This window comes from Magnolia sinica, chromosome 1 (genome assembly GCF_029962835.1).
Source record: "Magnolia sinica isolate HGM2019 chromosome 1, MsV1, whole genome shotgun sequence".
Taxonomy (NCBI): domain Eukaryota; kingdom Viridiplantae; phylum Streptophyta; class Magnoliopsida; order Magnoliales; family Magnoliaceae; genus Magnolia; species Magnolia sinica.
The window spans coordinates 85,449,350-85,459,900 of NC_080573.1; the positions used below are offsets into that span (position 1 = coordinate 85,449,350).

Sequence of the window (10,551 nt, forward strand, 5' to 3'; positions counted from 1 at the left end):
ATTAAGGGAGGTAGGTGGTTGTAGAAGATAGGTTTGAAAGGATGGTGGAGGTGGGTGCAAGAAAAAGGAGCCGAACCGGACCGCGAGGCCTCACCCTAGGCACGATGCCATCGTATTCGCTAGACCTAGGGCGATGGCATTCCCCTCGGGGTGCTGAAAATGTGTGGGACACACCTTGGATCCCACTGTTTTAGGCCCCCCCCCCCCCCGAGTCTGTTTGGTACAATTTCGGGTTCGATCTCCCGTATATTCACGCTTTTCAGGTTATTTGAGTGTGGGATACACCGAATCATCGCCTAAACCCGCTGATTGACGGTTTAGAAAAGGATTGGGATCATCTCACATGATCACAGATGTGTACAGGTCATGTTTCGACGGTCAGTTTTGCCTGTCGACGGAACTTGGAATCCTATGATTATTTCTACGTTTCATCGCCCCCTCCTAAGTCAAAGTATGTCAGTGTGCGTCGTGTGTCCATAACCCAGGACCAGTTTAATCAAAATGATGATCATATACCAACTTCTAATGCCCTGAAAATCGGAAGTCGAGTATAAGCTTGGCTCCTGAGTTCCAATGCATCACTTATGCAACATAGATAATGATGATTAAATGTTGTTTGTATTAGTGCATTAAACATGAATGAGATTACACAAAATCAACATATCATACTCCAGAGACGATTTGATTACGCAAGCAGAAGACTGTGTTAAATATATAAAGCATATAAGTGGTTATAAGTCCCTAGAGTATGAACATGATACCAGGTTAAATAATTACATGTATAGTTCCAAAATATACAAAATGACAAGTGTGATGTTCAACTAATTTGTATCCTTGTAGCCCTATCGATACAACTCCAGGTTTACATAGACCCGCCAGAGAGTTGCATGTAGGAGAACTCCTCGTCGTCGTAGAAGGCCGGCTCCAACTCGTAAGCCTCGTTATCATCTGAAACTACAACAGAGTCTGGTTGGTGTTTGAAAACACTGTTCCAGAGTGGGAGTGAGTGATCAACTCAGTGAAGCTATAAGGCAAAGGTTAACATGTTATCAATTCAGTCAAGCAATAATAATAAAGCAGTACAACAATCATGTCCTAAATACTCTTGTTAATGCAAGAATGGTATGTATTAATGATGTATGCCCTCGCCTACACTCCCTCTACGATATCATCTCACGGTCGCGCATGCTAAACTCCCACTGTGCTCAACACCCATGCCAAAGGCACATGCAATGCGGTGCATGGTCGTGTTAGCCAAGTTCTTAATTAGACCTATTCATACAGCAGATTCGGGAAGCCAAGGTACCTCCCTTTATATCATTTACCCAAAAAATGATCCATCTAGGGTCATCAAGCCTAGTTAATCACATACGGTAGGCAAGTTATAGGGCAACATCACCCCTGATTTATAAAGCAGTGGATAGGCAAATTTAAGTCACTAAGAAGAGGCTCGTCACCTCAGCGTAGACCTAGTTTATACTCAGGTCACTATGGGAAAGGCTTGTCACCTTAGCGCAAGCTGACAACTCGAATACAGTGTCTCATACCACCGTATTCGGCTCACGAGTTTGGGTTGCTCACTGGACACTCGGGGAGGCTAATCACCCCAACGTAGGCCGACAGCTCGACCACGGTCCCATACCACCATGCTCGGCTCATGAGTCTTAGCGGATCGTGGTACTAAGGTTAAACGGGCATTGCATTGGTAAGTGGTACCTTAGATTCAAGTAATAGCGTCCATACATGGTGAACATATATTAGGCCAATCGGGTTACTTGACAAACTCGACTGGTACAAGCGCACATTGAGTTAATCGACATGGAGCACATACACACTCCTTGTGGCCTAACCACTGTCGATAATCACCGTACGACTCAGATTCATCGAATGTGTCCGTAGTGGCAAAACTGATTCAGCCACTCGATCGGAAGTCGTTACCGATTGCCTGGACTACATCATAGCCCCAATCACACTCCAAAGCAGTAGCATTCACATATGGTAGTCATAACAGTATTGAACAAACAATCCAAGTATTGCAACCATTCGAGCATTTTATATAACACATAGTGAACATGACATCATACACATGCATTTCATACATAAATCACATAATTGGATTTAGGTTACAAGAAGGAATCTATACCTGTAGCTAAGGTAGTTGAGAATCTTATCTCAACACCCTTATAAAATACATTTTAATCAGCATTTTCTCATTCAGGCATTTTATCAAACACTTAGACTACACATATCAACATGCATGTAATAATTTAGTTATAACATATATTATGGCAAATCCTCTCGCAAAGGAGTTGTCATACATACAACAATCATGTATTCTCAATTAGAAATCAAGGCAAGTACAAATCCTAATTCCATATTCATTTAAACATTTCAACAAACACATAGAATGCCATTATATTCAACGTAATTCATATATATGTGTAATATATGGAAAACGTCGCATCTAAGTACATGTGACAGTAATCAAGTCAGTCATAAATCATTAACTGACATTGAAAGCCTTGAAAACCATAACCTAAACGTTTATAATCTACACCTTTTGTCGGTATGCCGATTACGAACTCGGTTCGTACACTACGCCTTTGTTTATGAAACAACGGCTACCTATAGCATGAAATAGGTCAGCTATTTCACTGATCTACCTATTTAGATACCTAAAACAGATTAGGGTTAGGATTCCTTACCCAAAAAATGGAGTCGAAATCGCCAGTATAACGACACGAAAGAGGGGATTCAGCATATGGAGTGGCGGGAATGAATCCCAACAACAAACCACAACTCTCTCTCACTTCTCCTCACCTTCTCCTTCTCTTTTCTCTCTTCTCTCTCCTAGGGTTTAGGGAATTCGTATGGAATGAGATATGGGTGGGTTAAGGCCCTTATATAAGCCCAGAACTGATGTCAATGGCCCCAGGACCATGGTATACTTAGGTTCTAGCCAAAAGTCGTCTGTTTCGGGCCAACGGAACTCATCTGGAGGTCCATTGCTCGCCTATGGTCTGAAGAAAGTTCTCTGGCAATGGATTTATGCCACGCTAAAGTTTCGATCCGATTGGATTTGTAGATCGACAGCGGAGGACCAGTTTCAGTTCAAAGGCCATTGTCACTCGATCAAGGCCACAAGTGCACTGACATGTGTAGTAAAATTTTCCCGATCCAAGGATGTAGTTGGGTCAAAATATGACGGTCTAAAATCTTAAATTTGGCCTGTACGTGATTCATTTTCTAAAGATATTCGCGTTTCTCACACACTTCGCCCCAGGCTTAAGTTATGTGTTTCTAGATATTATTTGGACTTGATTCCCCAGATGATTGCCAAGCCCAGTAAGGTGGTCATAACCATATAGTTTCGTGATAATCGGACTTTCGACGCGCGGTTCAAGTCCGATAGAGAGTTTTAAGATGCTCCCGAGAGCAACTGGGTTTTGAGATTGATTCTAGGTTTCTAAGTAATGTATAGTTAGTGATTCTACTAGTTTTGGGTCTTACAGTTCGTATAAAAAGTGGTTTAAGCTAATTCACCGTTTAATTCAGTTTAGTACTTAATTAATTTTCGTCGAATTTCTAAAGGATTCGGTCCTTAGCGATTTCTACTTGAGGTGGTACTTGGGTCATTGTACGGATTTTTCTGAGACGTTACAACTATCTTCTTATTCTTTCAGTATAATCTTCAATATGAAAATAGTCCTCTATGTCTTCGATCTATGCATCACCTACATCATCTGTACGATTGGAGAGGGTCAATGCTGATGGTTATCCTTTAAGATTAACAATAATTCAAGAGATTCATAAAAGTAATATTAAGGTTCTGATACGTCACGTACTCCACTACTACGATAGGTATCAGTATGCTCAAATAATATATATATATATATATATATATATATATAAATGCATGCCTAGTAAAGTGTGTGCGGCTCATCATACATAGTGATCATCACAATGTGGAATACAATTTATAAAAAATCCGATTCGCCTTGCATCCCATAACTACGGAGATTTGCCGGCATGTCCAACATTAACGTGGATTTATGCGAACATTTCAAGGCGACATAACAACGTGATTGGGGGATTTACGTAACATGATGTGTTCTTGGAGTTACTATTTGCGACATCCAATTCCGAAAAGTGAAGTAACACGCATGGCGATTTACTTACTCAATTGTGCACCACACCAAGCAACCCACGAAATTACGTGCCAACCAAGAGGGCACACCCGTAACGCATTACGTCCATGATAAATATTTGAATCACTAGTTGTGATACCTCTAACACAACACTTTCACCGATAGAGGGATAAATTGAATCATATGAGTTTTTTAATTCAAAGACACATGCCCAAGCCTTAAAGGGAAGTAGCATAAGACTAATATAATAAAAGAGCAGAGTAGTAATAAGCTAACTCAACAAAAGAGATGAGTAGCAATGGCTAACTCAAAAAAATAGGAGAGTAACAATGACTAACTGAACAAAGAGAAGAGTAGTAAGCTCTAACTCAACAAAATTGGTAAAGGCAAGGGCAAGGCTTATATCCATCTCCCCATAAAAATAATGAAGATCACTCGTAATTAACATCATACCATAATTCCCAATAGTAAATAAACAACGGTAGGGAGAGAATCATAACATCATGCAAGCATGTAAAAGGCAAGATAATTCGCATCAACTTAAATTAATGCAAGCTTAAAGGAAAAACCCTCACTTCTAAAGTCGAATTGTTTTCATCTGATGCTAGATGTTTATACACACTCCTTTAAATCCAATCTTATCTTATATCATAGAATTTAAAAGGTTATGATTAAATCTAGGGTTATTTTTATGGCCTAGGTTTAGGGATTAACTAATTAACTATTTAAGTAAAACTTGAATCAAGATATTAGGTAAACAAACAATTTACCTCATTCAACGTTTATCGTCAGTTCGTCAATCCCATAACTCCGCTTGATGAATGCTCTCTACCAAGGTTCCTAGCACTGCAGGACACAAAACTGACTCAAACCTGGCCCTGACTTAGTCCAGGACTCAGCGAGTCGACTTAACACCCAACTCTCTCTCTCTCTCTCTCTCTCTCTCTCTCTCTCTCTCGATTCTTTCTTTCTTTATTTCTCTTTCTCTGTGGTATGTTGCCCCCATCCAAGGGTTTTATACCATTCAAGAGAGCCTAAAACCTTCTTGCGTAACTCACTCCGTTTGGACAACTTGTGCGTTAATAAGTTACGCAAGTATCTTGTTCACACCTCCATCATCACCGGTTTCTGTTGGGATTCTCCTTGCATTCTTGAAGGATGTAATCTTCGTAAGTGGGCCATCAGTTGAAGGGTTTCGATCGTCAGTATGATATTGGACAGTAATCTCATGCAAATATGGCTGCTATGTTTTGCGGTTTGCCTTTGTGGAAATCGGGGGCGCTAGTCTTTCCGTTACGTCTTCCTTTTTTTGGACGACGTGGATATGGTCAGAATTCTCTTCTCCAAGGAGTGGACGGCTTGGATGGAAGTCGTGCTCCAAGATCCGCTTACCTTTCGCCGTGGAAGCTGGGGTGTGAACGAGTTCTTCGCGGTTTGTGCGGATCGTTTAGAAGATCCTGTTGTTTCAAGTGAGGCCAGACTCCTCCAACCTTTTCTGAAAACTCTGGGATAGTCGGAATTACCTTCCCCTTTGTTTAGATGGTTCAGATCAGTAGAGGGTCTTTGATCTGAATGGTCCAAATGAATCTCTTCCAATCCATCTTCCAGTCTTCGATCAAGTCAATAGAGTGTAACATTTTTCACAGTTGATCGGATGGCAAGGGTCATCTCTCCTCAAGCTGAGATTGAACGGGATTGGCCCACTTTGGGTTGAGCTCGTTTTAGGGAGGAGTCAGAGGTCAGTTCGGATTTAGATGGGTTTGAATACAAGATTTGCTTCTCGCTTCCGTTTTGGACTCTAGGATGCAACTAGTTGTGGGTTATCAGGCGGGTCCTAACCCGAGGTCCATTCAAAAATCCCTTCCACTCATCTACTTGGTCGGATCCTGTGGGCGCATGTGTTCAAATATGGGGCTGATTCGAGCTTCTGGTGGGCCACATGTTTCCACAACGTGTGAGTGAGAGTTATCGTGAGAAGTTACTTACGTGACCGGAATTTCCTTTATCTGGACATAATATGTATACGGGCTAAGTGGGGTCCACTACGGTGTTTGTTTGAGCAATCCACTTCATTCATCGGGGTTGTAGGGTTATTTTATGTTAGGGGCCCAAATATGAACCAGATCCGAGCCTTATATTGGCTTATCTTGAAAAATCTCATAACAGGTGTTAAAATGAACCTAATTTTAATTAATGGTCCGCACTTAATGATAGGGGCCCAATTTTGAAAAGAATGTGTAGTCAAGATAGGCAAACATTTGGACAAATTTTGGTGGTTGATGGATGTTGGGAAAAGCCTAAATCTAAAATATCGCCTTTTGCGTTAAAAGGAAGGAATCGACTTCAGCATTCAATGGTGTAGGGTCATAGATCATGTTTCAAATTTTGTATGATATCGTAATCATGTGAGGCTAAGGTGTGGTTCAATTTTGAGTTGTCATGGACGGCAGGAAGTGGTTAGATCTGAAGATCTAGGTTTATATAGAGTTAGTAAGCCCTAAAAGGATAGCTTGGCGGCTAAGTAAAGGCCTACCAAAGTGGGTTTTTTATATTTTACACTTGGTCTATACGATGGTCAATCTAAGTCGTTCATATGGAGGAAAATATCCTATTACAATTACCTAGGAGCTTTCTTCACTCGATGGATAGCAAAATCAGTGGTTACATGATGATTTGTCAATCGGGCCACTTTTACAATGATCTAAGGGTTGAAAGTCGACGTGTATGGTTAATTTATAATACATAAGCATTGTATTAAATTTCACATCAAACAGATCATGGGAATCATGTGATATAGAATTCAAGGGTCTAAGTTAATGACATTTTGATAATTATTGTCGATATGAGAGTTTTGAGAATCTAATGGTTGTACATGGTTATAAGCACGTTTCTAAGTAATTCTTACGAAAAGACTTATATATAAATATTATGAATAAAAAGTTATTCACCAAATTAATTAGGGAATGTACATATATCAAACCACGTAATGGATGGTCAAATGACATATTTAAAATAAGAAAAACTTAATGGTTAATACTCTAGTCATGTATGTAGGTGGATGTATGGTCAGTTTTGTAAACAGATAATCGGAAGTGGGTTTACTTGGACATATGATGATCTTGTCTTAAAATCAATGGCCGGATGGCTTGATTTATGAGTGTAGTTATTATCAACGGTTAGATTCATGTTGGAGAATAAATATAAGGTCAAAATAGTTAGATTGGTATTATACACATTTACATATTATGTTAAATTTCATGGTAACACTCGAGAACTTTCAATATCTTGGTATTGAAAAGTTCGGTGTGTTACACTGACCCTTTTATAAATAGATTTAAGACATTATACAACAATAAGCCCTATGTTACCCCTCTCCAATAAAATGCTATACAAAAAATTATAGTACACATATCCAAGCTACACATGTATGAATTGAGGGGCGGCTGGGATTCTTTTCTTCTTCTTATTCTTTCTTATTCTATGTAACTTCCGGTCTATTTTTTAATATCCATTTCCCTGCATGATATTATTTTTAATCCCAGACACGTTCACAATGTAACCTACCTGATGAACCATCCATATCTTTGACACAGTGGCCAGTAATATGAGAGAGAGAGTTTAGTGAAGCATTAGAATCATTAGAAAGCCTCTGCCAAATAATTACAAATTTCCATTAAAATTATAAATAATTTAAAACTACAAAGTCATTGCCTTCAATAACTACAAAAATGTATAAACACCGCCCTTTATTAAAAAATAATAATAATAATAATAAATAAATGAGAATGTTGTTGCTGCAGAGATTGAACTGCTAAGGCTGGCAGTCCATGCCAAAGTGGCACAGACGCTTATATAATAATCCCTTGTCCCAAAATCCATACCATTATGCACCTTTTGGGCGTGTCACGGGCACTTAGGAAAAAAAATCCAAAAGAAATTTTAAATAATTTCTGTAAGTACAACCGCCTCCCAGACAACGGAAGGCTCTTCGTAACCGGATTGACTGGTGTACCACACACCACCGACCTGTCTAAGTTCCGTGAGTCGCATGATGAGGCATGTGTTATATCCAACCCGTAGGTTTATTTGGCGAGTTCATTGTAAGGCTTGAGCCGAAAATAAGAAAGATGTAAAGATCAAATGGATGGGGGATTGAATGACTACCGTTGAAACCCTTTTAGGGTCACATAAGTTTTGGATCAATATGATATTTGTTTTTTCCTTTCCATCCAGGAATGTGTTATCTTTCCATCCAAGTATGGGTGACCCTATGATAAGATTGGAAGGAAAATAAACGTTACGGTGGGCCTTATAAATATTTTAACGGTGAGAATTATTGTCTCACTGCTATTTTTGGTGTGGTCCACTTAATCTTTGGATATACGTTATTTTTGGGTTCATTCTCATAAATGATCTCTCCAAATGAATGAACGGTATGGATATAAAAAAATACATCATTGTGGGCCTGTAACTTTGAGCTCGAGAAGCCTCAGCCGCTCGTCTTCGCACGACCCGTACCCACACCAGACAGGTCGGGTTACTCCGCCAATCCGCTTCCGGTTGTACGGGGAAAATCTGTAGCAGTTAGTCAGTCACTCCACAGAGTGAAGTCCACGTGGCAGTCTTCCTCTTCAAAATTAAAATCTTTTTGCATAGATGGCGGAGGAAGAAGCAATCCCTCTGCCATGTCGTTAAGTATGCCCGGCATGTTGAACAGCGCATCCTCGTCAACGTAACCCATCGAAGGTTCCGGAACTTTCTTTGGACTTTCTATGCATGACACGTCATTGGAAGTAGTTGACGATGACGATGAAGCTGCTGCTCCTCTTGTAGTAGGGCGAAATGCTTCAGCAGCAGTAGCAGCTGCAACTTGTATGTCCGCAGCCAAGGACGACCGAGCGCGCGGTAGGACCCACGCCGAGTCCGGGAAGTTAAGTGGGGCCGACACCCCCCGCAGCGCGATAGCCGCCACGTCATACGCACGAGCGGCCATATCAGGGGAAGGGAATGTGCCGAGCCATATTCGACTCTTCGTGTGAGGATCCCGCACCTCGCACACCCATTTCTCGCCGTTCCGCTGTCGCACACCTCGGTAGATCGGGTGGCGGGTCTCTTTGAACTTCTTCCGGCCCGCCTTGCGCTTGAAAGTGGGTACGGGTGGCACGTGTGGTGGAGAATGACTGTTGGATGAGGATGAGTCTTCCAAGTCCATGGAAGAAGAAGCGTTGGTTGAAAAGAAGAAGAAACAGGTAGGAGGAGAGGGAGAAGAGTATTGATGGGGTTGATAAAGGTGGGAAATCGGCCGCGAAGCATACGAGGGAAGTCCCACGGAAACACGAGCTGGACCCGGTTTTGTAATTCACACGTGAAATAACGTATTTTGTATAGGGGCGGTCGGGGGAAGTCGGTTCGTACTGCGGCTACGCGAAACGCCAGCGAGTTGGTGTTAAATTACGAGAATGACACCAGAACCGCCTTTTGATTGGGAGCGGAATAGGTGCGGTCCCGGCATCATCCAACACCGTACGGCGCTGACCATAGGGCCCACCTTAATATATTTATATCATATCGACGCCGTCCATGTTTTTTTCCAGACCATTTCACAGTACAGTAACAAAAATAAAGGAGATATATTTCTCAGGTGGACCACACTACAAGAAACAGTATTGGTTGAACGTCCACCATTAAAATATTAGTACGGCCCACCATAATGTTGTTTATCCATCAAACCTGTTGATAAGATCAAACGGACCTTTATTAAGGTAAAAAATAAATATCATATTGATCCAAAACTTTTTGGCCAACAAAAAGTTTTCAATAGTCAATCACCACTATTTCCTGTAGTGTGATCCACCTCAGATTTTGATCTTCTTCATTTTTTTAATCGTGGCATAAAATGAAAGGAAAAAACGGATGGACGGCGTGGATTTTATACACATGCATCAATGTAGGCCCCATGGTCAGGGACGAACGGTGTCACGTGAGACCGGGCCCCCACCAAATCCGCTCCCCAATTGATCAAAGAGGAGAAGTTTGATACTCTCACTGAGTGTCATGGATGATGCGCATGCATTTTATAAATTACATAATTGACGTATAGATATTTCAAACTATAACCGTCCAAATTATGGGGCTAATAAACCAAAAGTACTTGTGATGGTTATTTGACCACTAAATGGTGCATGTTGATTGGACGGTTAAAATTGGAGAATATCAAGTAGTCCACGAACCATAGGTTAGTATTATTCAAATCTGACATTTTAATTGGGCATTACAATAGCGGGTTCCAGAATGTAGTGAGTATAATTTGATTTTGAAACGTGTATAATCTGTTAGTGGCGCGTATTAAGCCTGATTCGCTGCAAGGGTGACAACTTTTCTATAACCCAAATCCCTTTCAATC

At 40.8% G+C, this 10,551-nt stretch overlaps 1 protein-coding gene across 1 annotated transcript; it reads right to left on the reverse strand.

Moving 5' to 3' along the window:
• Nucleotides 1-7,938: 7,938 nt before the first annotated feature.
• Nucleotides 7,939-9,554, reverse strand: LOC131251360 (dehydration-responsive element-binding protein 1F-like). The gene has a single exon (XM_058252046.1). The coding sequence runs from the start codon at nucleotides 9,358-9,360 to the stop codon at nucleotides 8,737-8,739; it is 624 nt and encodes a 207-aa protein (XP_058108029.1). The 5' UTR covers nucleotides 9,361-9,554; the 3' UTR covers nucleotides 7,939-8,736.
• Nucleotides 9,555-10,551: the final 997 nt, after the last annotated feature.